Raw genomic sequence first — 15,502 nt, forward strand, 5'->3', positions numbered from 1 at the left:
AATGAGCCGGGGGCAAGCACAAAGGTCTTTTTTTTCTTTTTTTTGGCAAATAACTGACGAGCGCCTGTTTCTGTAGGGGTTTCCCCTCATCACTGGCTCCTAAATCTCGCCCACTATTAAAACGCTACCCCCGAAAGGACGTGGTGCTGGCCCCCCGACATGGAACTTCAGCGTCTCCCCTACCAGAGACCCGAGAAAGAAATGCCTCTCCGCAACCCTGCCTTTCCTCGGCCGCGTTCCCATTGTTTCCCCTATCATCCCCCCCCCTCGCCCTTTATCCTGTATTTTACGACTCGATCCTCTACCCCCAAACTCCTTCCGCCTTCCAGAGAAGTTTTGAGCAGGCAAAACATATAGACTCGGCAGAAACGGGCCTATTTTAAATTCTCCAAGCCACCTTTTCAGGTTTAAAAAATAGAGGGAGGGAAGTAACTCCATTGGTGGCGGAAGAGAATGTAGTCAAAGTGGCAACAGTTTATTTATTAGCCAAAATATATACTTTCTTGTACAATTTGGTTCACACATATGTACATTTTTACTGTATATACAAAAAAAAATCGAGACACCTAATTCTCACTGGACTTCCAAAAAAACCTCACGAACTCAGCTAATCCAGATGATAGTACAGAAGCGGTTTCTTTTCTTTCTTTCTCTCTCCTTTTTTTTTTTTTTTTTTTTTAAATTTTAATATACGGACATGCTTACAAGTTGTAACTATACAGAGTTTTTTGTTGTTGTTTTTGTTTTTTTTACACAATCATTACAATATTAATAATAATAAAAATTAACTATGATGATGACAACGCTGATAGAACCATAGCTGCATCAAGTTGGTTCTGGGGCCTGGAAAAAAAATGACACAGAAGAAATATTTAATAGGATTTCTACTCAGGCTTGGTTGGCACAGTTGATTTTTAACTGGAGATAGCATTTTGTTGTTTTTAAATAAAAAATAGTTAAATATAAATATTAAAAATGTCTATACCCATTTTAATTAGCTGTGATGTAGGATGGGCCCGATCCGTTTTTTCCCGGCCAAAGTGTCATTGACTTGAGTGGGAGTTATGCCTGAATGAGGCTTCAGTTTCTTGTATCCCACCACCCGTCCAGTATCTTTTGCTACTATTCACTGAATTCCCCCTTTGTTTTTATCCAGGCCTGATTTTTACCTGCACTATTTAAGGGATAAGGACTATGGTAACTATTCCTGCTGCGTTGCCTATTTATTGTAACACAAACAAAAATAGTAAGCCCACAAATCAAGAAGTGCCTGATGCAACTTTGCATTGCACAAGAAATCGTTTGCAAAGTCTGGAATACTAAATTGCAAAGTCAACAATACTTATACATTCAAAATGATCATAACACCCCCACAAACCGCTCCGGGGAAGAAAAAGCTCCTTCCTTATGACTAGATACTGTAAAGGGAACTAAAGTAGCAGAGAAAATGATCTATTTACAACTCTCTCTCTATATATATATCCATAGGAGACTGAGGAAGTAATCTCTTACCGCCTCTGAACTGGCTGGAAAGCTGTCTTTATTAACTTTTTCTCTACTTCCAAGGCACTAGATCGATCTAAAAACAGAAGAAAAAAAATGTTCCTTTTTAAACTCCCTCTCTTTTTTCCACGTCCCCGAATTAAGCCGCTGGGGATAACATTGTTGCTTAGGGGGAAGGATTGGTTGACTGTAGAAGTGACTGTAAAGTACTGAAGCAAGTCTCAGCGCCAGTCTTCCCCATAAAAGAGTTCCAGCAATGACCATGTTAGCAGCAACAACAACAAAAATCTCCGTTGGTGGCAAGTAATTATTTTTACGAAATAAATAGCGTCGCCGCGTTACATTAAAAAGGAACTAGCACCGCCTATTTATTCTCTTCCATGTGAAACACAGTAAGTGACTGTATTGCGACTGACAACTATACAATTCAGACTTGCGGGTCACTGCATTGCATCACAAGTAACGCTAAATTAGAAGTAGACGTTCAAAATATAAACAAACACAAGCAACAACATCGAGAACTAGCCCTGAAATATAACTGGCCCCGCTAGCCAAGCTAGAAGAATTTTACCATTAAAAACAAAGAAGAAGTTATATATTAACCAATTATCATTTTTCTATTCAGTTCCCCCACCCGCCCCTTTCTTGGGCTGCTAGTAATTTGGAAGAGTTGGGATTTTAAGCATTGGGGTCGTTTCATTTTTTTAAAACTAGCCATTCCTGGGTTGATGGGTCCCCCAGCCCTCTATGGAGCTGCTCCGAGATGAGTCAAAGGGATCAAAATTCAGCCCAAAAGGGAAGCGCTGATTGTCTCTCTGTGTGTGTGTGTGTGTGGTGGTGGGGGAATCCAGCCAGCAAAGGACAGTGGCAGGAGGGGAGTTTCTCTGCCCGCAGGGTAGGGGGGGGCCTCTTGAGCTCTGCCCCTCCACCTCTCCCCACACTCTGCCCCCCCCCACCCCAGCCCCCAGGTCCAGGAGACCCCTTAGCCATCACCTGTTCCAGCGGAGTCCGTGCTCTGAGCCTGGTCGGCGGGTCTGGAGAAGGCAGCGATGGCTGCAGCACTGGAAGCTGCGCCGGGGGTGGCCCCGAGTCCCAGCAGGTGGGGAGTGTTCAGTAAGGTGAGCGGGTGCGGATGGTGGTGGTGGGCCGAGAAAGCCCGGCTGGTCCAGTTGGGAAACTTGCCCAGCGGACAGGAGGAGACGAGTCTGTGGGGCGGAGGCGGAGCCAGCGGCAAGCTCTGGGGGGCCGCCGCTGGGGGGGGAGCAGCCGCTGCCGCCCCCGGGGGACTTGCGGGGGTTGTCCGGGCTGGTGGCCGTCTCAGCCAGGGACCAGATCTTGGGCTTCTGCCCCGCGCTGGCTAAGCTGCCCTCCGTCGGGGGCGAGGCCGGGGCAGGCGGGGAGAGGCGGTGCTGCTGGTGGGGCAGCTTGAGGGGCTCCAGCCCCCCGGCGGGCGGGTGGGGGCGCTCCCCCTCCATGGCCTTGAGGAAACGCTCCTCGGAGCCGGGCAAGTCCTCGAAGCCCTCGGAGCCTTCCGAGTCCGTCTTGGAGTCGGAGTGCAGCAGGTCGGGGTCCTCCTCCAGCTCGTCCTTGTGGCTCTCCATGTGCTCCGTGTCGATGTTCTCCAGGTCGATCTCCTCCTCGTCCTCCCGCTTGTCCTCTTCCCCCTCGTGGTCGCTCCCGTAGGAGTTGCCCTCCTCGTCCGTCCGGCTGCGGGGCGCCCAGGTCATTTTATTCTCCTTTTTGAGCCGCCGCCGGGCGTTGGCGAACCAGGTGGAGACCTGGGTGAGGGTCATTTTGGTGATGATGGCCAGCATGATCTTCTCGCCCTTGGTGGGGTAGGGGTTCTTGCGGTGCTCGTTCAGCCAGGCCTTGAGGGTGCTGGTGCTCTCCCGGGTGGCGTTCTTGGGCCGGGACGGGTCCCCGAACTGGTACTGCCCATAGGGGTAGAAAGCGGGGTGGTGGTGAGGGAAGGCCGGGTGCTGGACGCCGGGGCTGTCCTTCAGCTCGTACTGGGCACCCTAGAGCCAGCGGGGAGAAGGAGAGAGAAAGGTTTCAGGGGGGGAGAATAGGGCTCTGGATGGATTTCCCCTCCCCGAGATGTCCCGGGCCACTGGGCAGGTGTGCGGGGAGCCCCCGCCAGGGCTTGGGGGCGCTTGATGATTTTTCAGACAGCAGTGAAAGGGGCCCGGTCTCTCCCTGGCTGTAAAGGCAGCGCGCAGAGCTGCCTAGGCGGCCCCGTTTGCGGGGTGCCGTCCCCCGCCGTGCGGGAGACCCCGACCTGCCTTTGCAGCCCCACTTTGCAACTTTGCAACCGCTTTTATAAAAATGGGCGCGCAGACAGCCGCGCACACACACACCGACACACACACACACCCTCTGTAACAACAACAACGCAGCCAGCCAGCGGCCAGTGCAGCGGCCCCCGTAGCGTGACGTGCTGTTTATAAAACACTTCTAAAGCCTTTCGGAGACCCCTAAGAGCACAAGCAGAAACTGTCAATCAAAATCTCTCCCGGCAGAAATTCAACCAGGCCCCTCTTTCGGTGCGTGGATCTTTCTCTTTTCCCGGCAGTTCACACCGCCGGCGGATTGTCACCCCTATCAAACCAGCCTGGGCGCAGCAAGAAACAACAAGCCCCCCACTTTTGTTTGTTTAAAGTTCTTAACCCTGCCCCCCTTTACCTGCCTTACTTTTAACCGGCCACCAAAAAATAAAAATCAAATCAAAATAGATTATTGTTCTTCTCCTTAATCATTAAAATCCTGCCAACGTGGAAACGTGTCCTTAAATCGGTATTGCTTGTCCCGGCTTCACACAAACAGAAAGCAATGTAAAAAAAAAAAAAAAAAAACAACCACCAAAAAACCTTCCTTTCCCCCACTCCCCCCTCCCCGCTGCCCCCCATCGAAAGCATTAGATCCAGGTGAAGATGGTCGCTCGGTTATAAAACAATCGGGGGCTTGCTAAGGCGACAGGACGGCAGGCAAGTCGGATTTCCTTGGAAAGATTCGCCCTGGTTCTCCACTCCTGCTAGTGCCAATCGCTCCTCCGCAAAGGCCAAAGCCGAATCGTTCCGAAAACACAAACAAGCCCCCTCAAGGCAGAGGGCGAGCCAGGGGCATGGGGGGGTGGAGGATGCGGGCGGAGGTTGGCCAGGGGGGTCTGTGCGGCTCTTACCAGCTGCGGGAAGATGGGGAGCTCGGCGGTGTAGGGCAGGAAAGCACCATATCCTTGAGCTGCCGCGGCGGCGGCGTAAGGCGCTCCGTACATGGAGGATAAAACATTGGAGAGAGTACCGGACGGGGTGAGCTCTGTCCCGCTTCGAGCGCTGCCGCTCCCCTGGCGCTCAGAGGGGTAAATCGGCCTGATATACTGGTAGCCCAGCTGGGGGAAAGACATGGTGGGCAGAGGGGGTAGGGGAGGGGGGGAAAGGAGGAGGAGGGGGGAGAAAAAAAGGAGAGAAAGGAGAGAAAGTAGAAGGGCTTGTAGAAGAGGAGGGAGCTGGCTCGCTCGCCCTTGCTGGCTGTCTGCACTTTTCAGTGCCTCCCGCAAACTCTTGCAGACATGGGTGGGGAGGGGAGGGGAGGGGGAGAGAGGGGTGTTGGAGAGGCCGTGAGTTTCCTCCTCTAGCTCTCCGGCCGCTGCTGTACACGATCCGATCGCTTCTTTCTTCTCTCACTTTTCCTATTGATCTGAGTGGACTCAGGTCAGGTCCTAACAGATTGCCTGAGATTATTGGGACTCTGGGTTCTGATTGACATTTCTAGTCTCTCGCAAGCCCCTCCTATTTCTTTTAAGTCTCTCTCTCTCTCTCTCTCTCTCTCCCTCTCCTGCCCAGAGCTCTCTCCCTGGGTTTGTCACTAGCTTTTTTTTCTTTCCTCCCCTTCTCTAAATCTGTTTACTGACGTCGCGATCTTTTATTTGAGTTGCTTTCAAATCTCGTTTTAGCAATCGCCAATCAGTTCTGTGTTTTACAAAGGTTTAAACCCTGCCCTACGGTTTTATAATTTATATATGTATTATATATAGAGAGATACACACAATTATTTTTTCATAGCCCCCTTGTCCCCCCCCCCGAAATAAAAGAATTAGGAAGCTGGGGTTGGCAACTGTTAGAAAATTGCACGCAGGAAAGAGAACAAAAAGTTATGTGAAGTATTTAAATAAAGCCTCTTTCCTTGCAGAATTTTACGTTTACAACCTTATAGTGTAGGTTCATTTTTGTTTTCTTTATTAAGATATTCCCTGCCCCTACTCCTCCCCTTTCCCCCGGCCCTAGCATGGGTTATATCTCCTAATATAGATTTAAAGTCTATTAGATTTTGTAATTTGCATTTCCAGAGACAGTTTGAAATTTCCTAATTCTGAATCTTTAAGGAGTTCTCTACATTTTGTCTAGCCTAACTGTGGGCAGATACAGTGAAAAAGTGAAGTTAATTTTCTTCCTAATAAGAGACTTCAAAGAGTTGTAGGGTCACAATTTTACATCAAAGGCAGAAAAGAAGGCAAATTAAAATCCTAACAAAGAAGAGACGGGAGCAGCCCTCTGGGCCATTAGTAAATACGTGGTGTGAAGAAAGGGACAATGACAGGCACTGGAATTAAACTAATTAACACCTTTTTGTCTTGGTGCGAAATCTCTAATTAGGAAATTTATGATCATTTTGCTTAGTCCCTCTGTTCTGAATCACTACACGTGCAGCCTTACCTGGGACACAGAACAATTGCAATGGGTGTAGTGCCATCATGTTTTAAAGAGTTACTGGGAGCAAGTCGAAATGTGTTTTAATTACTGGATAACCTTATTTTATGATCAACGCAGTTTGAGATACTGTTTTTCTGCAACCAGCGTGTGGATTGTAATTGTAGCGTTTTAAGAGGAGTTAAAATGCATTTAAGACAAAGTGGGTGTCTTGAAAGAAAAGGTATCTCCTGACTTGTTACCGTTGTGTTGGAGGGCTCGAGTAAATGGAACATAAAAAGTTTTGGCAACCTGTAGAGTTAAGACGTGTTAGAGCAAAATTCTGAATTTACCACTGTTGCTTTTTTGGAATTAAATGAATTAAAAACAAACCTCTGAAGGTTCTTCTGGGGCGTTTATATTTGTTATGCTGGAGAGTCATTTAATTATATTCTCCCATGTTTGTGAATACTTTGTGGATTTATTACCATTAAAATATGATTTAGCTACAGTATAATAACTGTGCTCACAGTATGGCTTTTTACAACTACATTTCTTTAAAAAATGAAATTCATGTCAGATTATACAGTTAAAGGAATCGACCTTCATAGCTTGCTATGATAAAACTATATCATCTTGTAATAAATACGGATTATGGCAAAGCAAGACCCAGAATTAAAATTCCCTGAATCAATATATGAAAATCTGTAGGAAACATCTCTAAACGTATTAAGTTCATCTTTATAGCATCCCCTATCTGCTAATCTAGCTCAAAAACAACTCTGGGTTGGAGGAATTTATTTTCTCCTATTCAACTTTGCTCTTGTAATAGGTTTTTATAATATAATGTAATGGAGATAATATTAAATTCAGTTGTATGTTTGTTTCTTTTTAATTCAAAAGGAAAGTAGTGAGTGAAGCCTGTGTCCTTGTTTCTTTTAATTCTCTGTACAATTGCAAGGTTTGATCGCTGCGATTCTTAGAAGGTTTGGAAATAGCTTCAAAGCGGAACACAACTTTTAGGAATGTATTTTATACGGGGGGAGGGAGGAAGGGAGGAAAGGTAAAAGTGTCAGAGAAATTAATTTTCATTTGCTCAATTCTCAGCAGCTAGCCCCATAATTCCACCTACTAGTCTACATACATATTACATATTGTACCCACACTCACACATGATAGATTTGCATACACACAGCCCAGACCTAACGCATCTGACGCGTATTTTTATTGTGGCTTCACGATTGACATCACTACTGCTCATTTACTGAGTTTATGAAGCTGGCAAGATTATTTTATTATCTCATCCTACTGTCTTGTGTCATCAAGATAGATTTTTAATCAACAATACAATCAATATAAGTTCATCCCGAACGGGAAAATACACGTGTTCGACATGGATTGTTGTACTGATTCTAATTCATGACTGACATTAGTAGAAGCTGACTATAGTATAGAGAAGGAATCTGGGTTTCTTTGGCACTTTAAAGTGCAGATAAAACCAAAAACCTGTGTGTGTGTGGGGGGGAGAGAAACCGCCGCTACCCAGGTGAAATAAAAATGTAGAAATTCACCCTACTATCAAACAGCACGTAGAAAAGAAGTGAGATTGAAGATACGTGAGAGCAAATGCAAGCCCTGACAGAGGGAATATGGGAGGCGAGAAATTTATGGGGGCGAATGAATTCAGGTCAGGATGAGGATGAATGATGGTTTATTAATGGGAAAGAAACGGATAGGAAATGTAGCCGCACCAAATGGACTGGAGGAAAAATCTGCAAAGCTATCGCTGTTAAGCGGAGAGGTTCAAAAGAAACCCGAAAAACAACCACCAGGAGCAGGGGAGAGAAAAGACACCAGCCGAACTATGGCAGGGGAATGTTCAAAGCATCTCCCAGGCCAGAAACGCACATGGCACCGGGAGGATGGAAACACCAGCATGTGACAGCCCGTGCCGCCTAGGGAGAGGGCTGCGGATGGGGCAGGGAACTTGCTAAGCGTGGAGCCATTAAAACAGCAGCCTTGCCTTCAAACCAGGCAGAGCTAAAGAGTGGGAAGGAAGAAAAAAGCAACGCTGAAGGAAGGGTGGAAGAGAGAAAAAAAATAATAGACGGCAGACGGATGCAAAGCAGAGAAGTGGGACACATTTTGCTAAACATCTGGCAACAGACAGGAGAAATAAAGTGAACCCTGCAGCTGTCTAGCAGCGAATGTGCCTGCCCAGATGGAGAAGAAACCTATTCAGGGGCAAGCTGGCTAAAGCCAATAGGACTGAAAGTATCTGCTGCTCCCCCAGGTCAGCCGGCTTGTCTCTGTGCAGCGCTCCTACTCCGGACAGACACGTGTCTTCTGGCCGGGATCTGTCAAAGCTGGGAGAGCTGCTTCTGGTTTATTACCCCAAACATCCATACTCTCCCTCCCTGGGTCTACTTCCCTCCCTCCCCGGCTCACTCACACGCTCACTGAGCTAAAACCAAATCTCCTCAAACTTCAACAGAGCCTCCTTGACTCCAAGCTCTGAGGCCGAAGCTGGGACCCTGTAACAAGGAAAATGCGGAGTGAGACCAAGAAGCGTGCGCTGGATTTCTGTTCATTTGTACCGAAGCTGCTGCGGCTTTCGCTTCTCCCCACGCAAACAGAGCCTCAGTCCTTCTGTGGGCGCAAGAAGAAATTCTGCGGGCAGGACGCAAGCCCTGTGCATAAAACATCCCTGCCCAGAAGTATTTGGACCGTTATTTAATATGTATATAAATGAATCAAAGATCCTGTCACACCCTCTATGGGCTTGATCGCCCTGACATTTCGTACCACTCACATTCTGCTGCGCCCAGATACATCAGGTCACAGACTATATAAAGTGGACACTGTGCCATGTTTTATTCTGTTTCCTTTGAACGTCTCCCTCGCTCGCTCTATAAACATCCATAGTTCTAGAGATACTAGCTAGGAAAAAGGGGAACTGTGGCCCAGATAACCCGTCGAGACTTTGAATTCAGGACCCCAGCCTGGTAGAATGGGTGTTACTGGTTGGAAGTTGTTGAAAAGCTGTCACTGAAGCTGTGAGTTTAATTAGGCTCTTACCTGCCCTTGTGAAGTCCAATTTCCGGGACGATTATGATAACTGCTTGATTAGGAACTGTGGATTGCCAAAGCGTTGGCAATTTTCACAATCAACACAGGGGGAAAACAAAAGGCTGAAAACACTGAACAAACAGCCAATATACAAGCCCTAGAGGTGGGGAAGGCAGGGTATAAACAAACAAGTGAAATCAGGGAAAGGGTGGCAGTTAAAAAGGAGTTAAAACTAAAAGGAAAGATCAAAGAGTTGAGTAAAAGACTCTTAAAATTACACGTTTGAAGCTTTTCCATAATTCCAAGGCGACAGATAGATAACAAGCTGCACATTCGTTATCACATATGGAATCAATCTTAAAGGAGTCTCTTGATCAAAATCTGTTAATTGCAGTGACATATGATTTGGAAAGAAAACACAATTAATGACCCTTCATGTGAAGGCTTTGGGAAGAGGCCACTGACAATTCGCGTTTTACAACCGACATCAACTTTTTTTATTTGTAAGCTATTAGAAGGAGACATTCATAAAACCTTTGCGTTTGTTTTGTCTCCTCTTATCTAAGGTTTCTTTACAAAAGGGAGGGGGCCAGAATGTGTGTGTGTTTCCTTAAGGGGTTTGGGAGCTAAAATGATTTAGTGCCTTGTCTGTAAATCTAATGACCTACGGTGAGAGAAAAAAAAATACTTCGTCTTTTATTATTACCATTTGTGGGGAGCGTTACCAGGAAACAGCAGAACCCTTTTCAAATTGTAAATATATGTATCCATCTTAAAACCATTGTTACACAGATCCCCCCCCCCCAAAGCGAAATAAAGAAACTCTGCCAAATAACATTCTAGCGCCCTCTGTCCATGGCAGCTGGGCCGTCTCTAGCCCTGACCATTTCAAAAGTATTTAGTAATTGTCATCAACAAGAGACCACGTTCTATTTTCATATCGGTGCCGCACCCCCTGTAGTTAAAAAACCTGATAGGGGTGTGTGTTTCAAACCGATTTGTGCGCCACACGTTTTATAATATTAGCCAAGGAGGCAGCAACATTTTTAAAAGCTTTACTCTATCATTAAAAGGTAATGGTTTTGTTTGGGGGGGGGGGGGAGAGAGAGAGAGGGAAGGAGGGAGAGGTTCATTTGAAGGTTATAAAGCATACACTTCAATAGGATCGAAGTGAAATTAGTTAATAAGAAAATGCTGGCCAGAAGCTCTCTGGGCTTTTAAGTGCTCTCTCGGCCATTTAAGGAAATTGAATAAGAACAGACTTAGTTACCTGTAGACCTAAGTATTATCTCCAGTCCTCCATGGAGGCGAGATGGAAGACTGGTGCCTGAGGCTTGGTCTACACTAAACCCCCAAATCGAACTAAGGTACGCAACTTCAGCTACGTGAATAACGTAGCTGAAGTCGACATACCTTAGTTCGAACTTACCCCCGTCCAGACCCGGCAGGCAGGCTCCCCCGTCGACTCCGCGTACTCCTCGCGGCGAGCAGGATTACCGGAGTCGACGGGGAGCACTTCTGAGTTCGATTTATCGCGTCCAGACTAGACGCGATAAATCGAACCCAGAAGTTCGATTGCCTGCCGCCGAACCAGCGCGGTAAGTATAGACTCCCAAAGTTCTGTGCAGCGCCTGTCAGGATAGTTCCCCTTTCTGCACAGAATAGTTTTTGTTTTTGTTTAACATAGCAAGCTATACTATTTACCATATAGGGTTAAGCAAAGGTAAGAGGCCATTAGCAGATGCTTTAGACTTCCAGGGCAGTTCTGGAAAACAAGACTATACCGCTTTGGAAAAGCTGGCCTCTCGGCATTCTTGTTTCTCTTTCATTTCTAGGAGCTTTCTGTGGTGCTCTACAGATTTGTATTCGGAATGTTGCCAGTCGGTCACAGTATTGTGTTACCTAACTTCCTATCTGTTGCCTCTCTCTCTCTCTCTGTTTAAACTTTATAGATTTTTGAGGTGTTAATAAAACCTTTCCCTTGGTAAATGGTTTATTAGAAACTACACCGAATGCTGGAAAGACTTCAGAAAAGCCGTGTTCAGGACTGAGAGATTGGGAGAAGGCTTTTGTCCAAAAATGCATAATTACTGCGAATCTTAGGAAACATTAATCTTTATAGGAATTCGTGATTCATATCTGTGGTTTGACCGTTTAGGTGATTTATAATCTGTTAGTACAATCCACTAATTTTATGCCAATAGATTTTATGTACACTGTTAGAGTTTCCATAGTCCATGGAAATGAGTGGCTTTTGTGTTAATTTAGCTATTTTACTTTGATATCCAGCGAGGGATGTTTCCCTTGCTCATAAACTAGGGGAGGTTATTTGGTGAGGGGAAAGTAGGTAGAAAGTACAAATGCTGATGGGGAAAGTTCCCCTATCCGTTTTCCTCTAGACCTTTCAAAGCTGTAATCAAAGATTCACCCATCACACTTAGTATCAGGCGGGCCGGTTAATAGGCAGCTCTAGCCAGAAAGACCCATTTTGCGTACTCCTTATGTTGTTTGTATTCTAGTCACGTCTATTACAAACTATACGGCGTACACACACAGGTTTGGCCCAGTGACTCTCTGGCTACAAAGTGAGGCTGCTGGAGAAGTTGAGTGAAATAATTGATGGGAAGGCCAGGGCTGCAAGTGTCGCTTTAGTCCTTTAGGTGCCCCCATCACTGCTCCTTTGTAAATATTAGCCTCTGTTGATCTTGGGCTGAACAGGGGTCCTGGGGTTTTATTAGGGACTTTAGACCTGATTATTCCCCCACCTGCCTCACGCTGCTATTTACCCTTGTTTGTCCTCGGTGAAATCTCTGATGCTTGCTCTGAGGCTGAGATGGGCGCGCGGGGGGGGGGTTCTTTCTTTCCTCCCCCCGCGAGCTGCCTCTAGACAAATGCCACAGGGACGCGTTAACTGATCAGTGTAAACAGAGCCTGCTAGGGCCAGCTCATGGGCTGCCAAGCCCCAACCAACCAGCCACGGCCACCCCCGTTCGCCCCCCGTCTCTCTCCGTTAGATTAGCTGAAGTTATGGCATGATTCGAAACCACCAAACTCGGGTCGGTTTATGTCGTGCTTCCCAAGACTAGAGATCCTGCGATAGGTCTGTAGAAACCCTGCCAGGTTGGGGAGAGCCTGCATTAACCAACTGTGCTCCTTGTAAATTTACTCCCGCCGTTACCCCCACCCGCCCCCGGGCTTCTTTTAAAAACTGCACTGCCCTAAAGGGGTCTGATAATGGGTCGTCCGCAAATGCACTAACAACCCGTCTCCTGCCCCACAGCGATCACCCCTACCAGGATCAAATGTTTCTGACCCCAGTCAACATATTTGCTTGGTGACTTTGCACGTAGACGGGCATTTTGACGCTATCAGATCCACATGGTCAATTTGTATAAAATAAAAGGTAATCCTCCCTTGTATGTAATTCCAGATACCACAGAGTAGCTCCTGACCTTTGACATCTTGTACATTTCGTCATTCTACATTCATCACCCGGGAGACGCAATCTTATTATAATAATATTATTGTATTAATTACACTTATTCAAACAGGCCCGAAGATCTTACAACCCACATCCACCTGGAATGCTACTTGGATTCAGAAACAAATTCTCCATTAGCTTGAAAGGTAACCTTTACAGATGGCAACGCCCAAGGTATCAAAAAGCCCATAATCTCTCAACCTGCGATTTTCCCTTCCCTGAGCGGGGGTAGGATATTTTTAATCAGAATCTCATTCTGATTTAAATATCAAAGCCATTGGGCAGGTACATGTTCTATCTCAACTTTTATACTGCGATTACTATTGCATAACTGCTTGATTTGCTCCTCATTCCATAGATGCTGCCTTATATCAGTAACAAACAAGCATTGATTTTATGGTAAAGTCACTTTGGGATGGGAATGAGTAACTCCAGGCAGTGCTATCACTGTATTACATGGAAATGGCCCAGGTAACAAGATGAACATTGATTCAGCATTATGTTTGATCAATAATGAAATAAGTAACTTCAGGGCCAAATTAAAATGCAAGCTGGCTTGACGCTGCCAGCTTCTGGGCTAAGTGACAAGGCTAATTCAGCAGGGAAATGGCAATATTTGCATTAGAGGCTGCATCTGTTGTTTGGCGGAAGTGGTTGGATCGGTAATAATGCTGTATAAAACAATGGCCTGGAACACATTTGAAATGAACTCCGGCGTGTACAGAAAGTTTGCATGAAGATGTTACAAATGGTGGCGTTTGGGTCTGAAAATCATGCAGCCATTTCAAATGGAGGACAGTTTAACACACTGTTTGTACCCCGCCCGTAAGGAGAGTGCTTGGTATGGCACTTCGCTCTGGCTTTTGGAAATGACTAAGGAGAACGACACAAATTCTTCAAGGCAGGAGAACAGAAAATCACGGTTCTGTTTCCCACTTCCCCAGATGGTGTTAATACTTAGAAAAGGCAAGAAGCTTTTAAAAAGCCGGTGACACAAAGGGCTCCACCCCTTTTATTTCCCCCCCCCCCCCACCTCCTCCCCAAAAGCTTCTAGGTATTTTAAAAGCGAGCACCGAAAGGGAAGTGATCTAAGCGACGGGTGGTAGCATGACCCACGCTCCCAGTATTGGTGGCCTTTGCCCCAGTTTATCTGCTGTTTTCTCCATGGCTAGTTTTTACAGCTCTGCCATCATTATTGAAACCGTGACACACATTGATTTCCAATAGAGATTCTCGCCTTCAGCCAGAGAGCACAGACACTGGGGCATGGACAGGGTTACCAAGTGTCAAACCTCTGCTAGGAGGAAGAGAAAAGGGGGCGAAGGAGGAGGAGACCCTTTGCCCCAAAACTTCGGGTGTGGGTCATTGCAAAAATCCACTAGGTCACAAAGGCATTCGGCTGGCTGGGTGGGAAACAGGCTGCCTCTCTGAGCCTTGACAACGAAGAGAGATTACAATTTAGAAAGCAATAAGCATGGAGGAAATATGTAGGTAGCCTGAGCCGTCGGTGTGTGGAGGGAGGGAGGAGTCAGACAGCGACAAGAAAGGGCTGCTTGGGTCTAGAGGAAAGAGGAGACCTTGACCGATCTAGAGCGTAGATGAGGAAAACCAACTTCCACCCTATTTTTTTTTACTTCTCTCCCACTCATTCCAGATATACCAGTATACGCCAGGGCAGCTGAAAACATCAGCAGCTCACACTGGCCTCAGACCAGGGAAATATCCTGCGAAATAACTGGCCGCTGAGAGGCTCCTAAAAAATTCAAGACTAAAATTCGATTCGGCATAGACCTTGGAACAACAAGAAAGTGGGTGTGCAAAAAATAAAATAAAAATAAAAAAATCTACTCCTGTAACTGGCGTATTCCCTAAATTTCCTTAAAAGGAGCAGGAGAAGAAGGGAGAGGAGGAATAAACCCCCACACCTGCCTGACATCACCTTTAGGAACACGAATTGGTCGAGGGCAGAGTTATCCCTTCAACAGGTTTATCCCTGACATTGGCACCATTTGGGTAGGTTCCTTTCTGTACGTTGGTCACACTAAGCCCTTTATCCGCTGCCTCATTACAGGAATGTCGCGGCACATGCCGAATTTGTCATCAGCCCAGAAACTTGACCCCTCAACAGACTTCACTGTTCTACAGTTGCCAGGTGAAGAAATGGAGAGGAGTGCGGGGTTGAACCCGACTTACAAGACCAAATAGACTGAAAATAACATTCAAAAAGTGAACTGAACTGGTTAAAAAAAGGGTGGACTGGAAACCACCTTAAACTAAATGGAAACGCTAATGAACACGGATGGGAATAGCCAAACTTCGCCAGGGCCCGTTAATTAGCGTAGTCCTATAAAGACGAGGGCAGACAAAGTATTGGGCCAGCAACCTTTTAGTGATGGTGAAAAGGAGACGCAATGAAAAGCTCGCATAAGGCCAGCGAGCATATGGGACTATGATATGGAGGCTGGTTTCAGAGAGCAGTGTTTAGTGGGGTTGTCTTTTACTTTAGAGGACATGCAGCAAACCGTTCTGAATTTCTACAAGGCTGTACAGTCCCTAACCCCGTTTTAGGGAATTTTGGATACTAACTCTGGGTGGGATCCTGAGGGAAGATTCATAGCAACTTTGCACAGAGTCAAACCACGGTGACAGAACATCGGAGAACAGAGCCCGGGTTTTTGGAGATTGATCTAGCGGTATATTTGGTAGTACTATTAAGTTATAGCACCTCTCAAAGAGTCCTGTTGTGGATCCTCTCTCTCTGTATATA

The 15,502-nt window shown here is 46.3% G+C and overlaps 1 protein-coding gene across 1 annotated transcript; it reads right to left on the reverse strand.

Moving 5' to 3' along the window:
• Nucleotides 1-454: 454 nt before the first annotated feature.
• On the reverse strand, nt 455-5,320 carry IRX3 (iroquois homeobox 3). Its single transcript, XM_034788678.1, is given in 5 exon segments — nt 455-843; nt 1,513-1,579; nt 2,497-2,761; nt 2,763-3,521; nt 4,682-5,320. Coding segments are annotated over 5 exon segments (1,368 nt in total). The 5' UTR covers nt 4,904-5,320; the 3' UTR covers nt 455-788.
• Nucleotides 5,321-15,502: the final 10,182 nt, after the last annotated feature.

The sequence above is a fragment of the Trachemys scripta genome, chromosome 13, assembly GCF_013100865.1.
Source record: "Trachemys scripta elegans isolate TJP31775 chromosome 13, CAS_Tse_1.0, whole genome shotgun sequence".
In the NCBI taxonomy this organism is placed as follows: Eukaryota; Metazoa; Chordata; order Testudines; family Emydidae; genus Trachemys; species Trachemys scripta.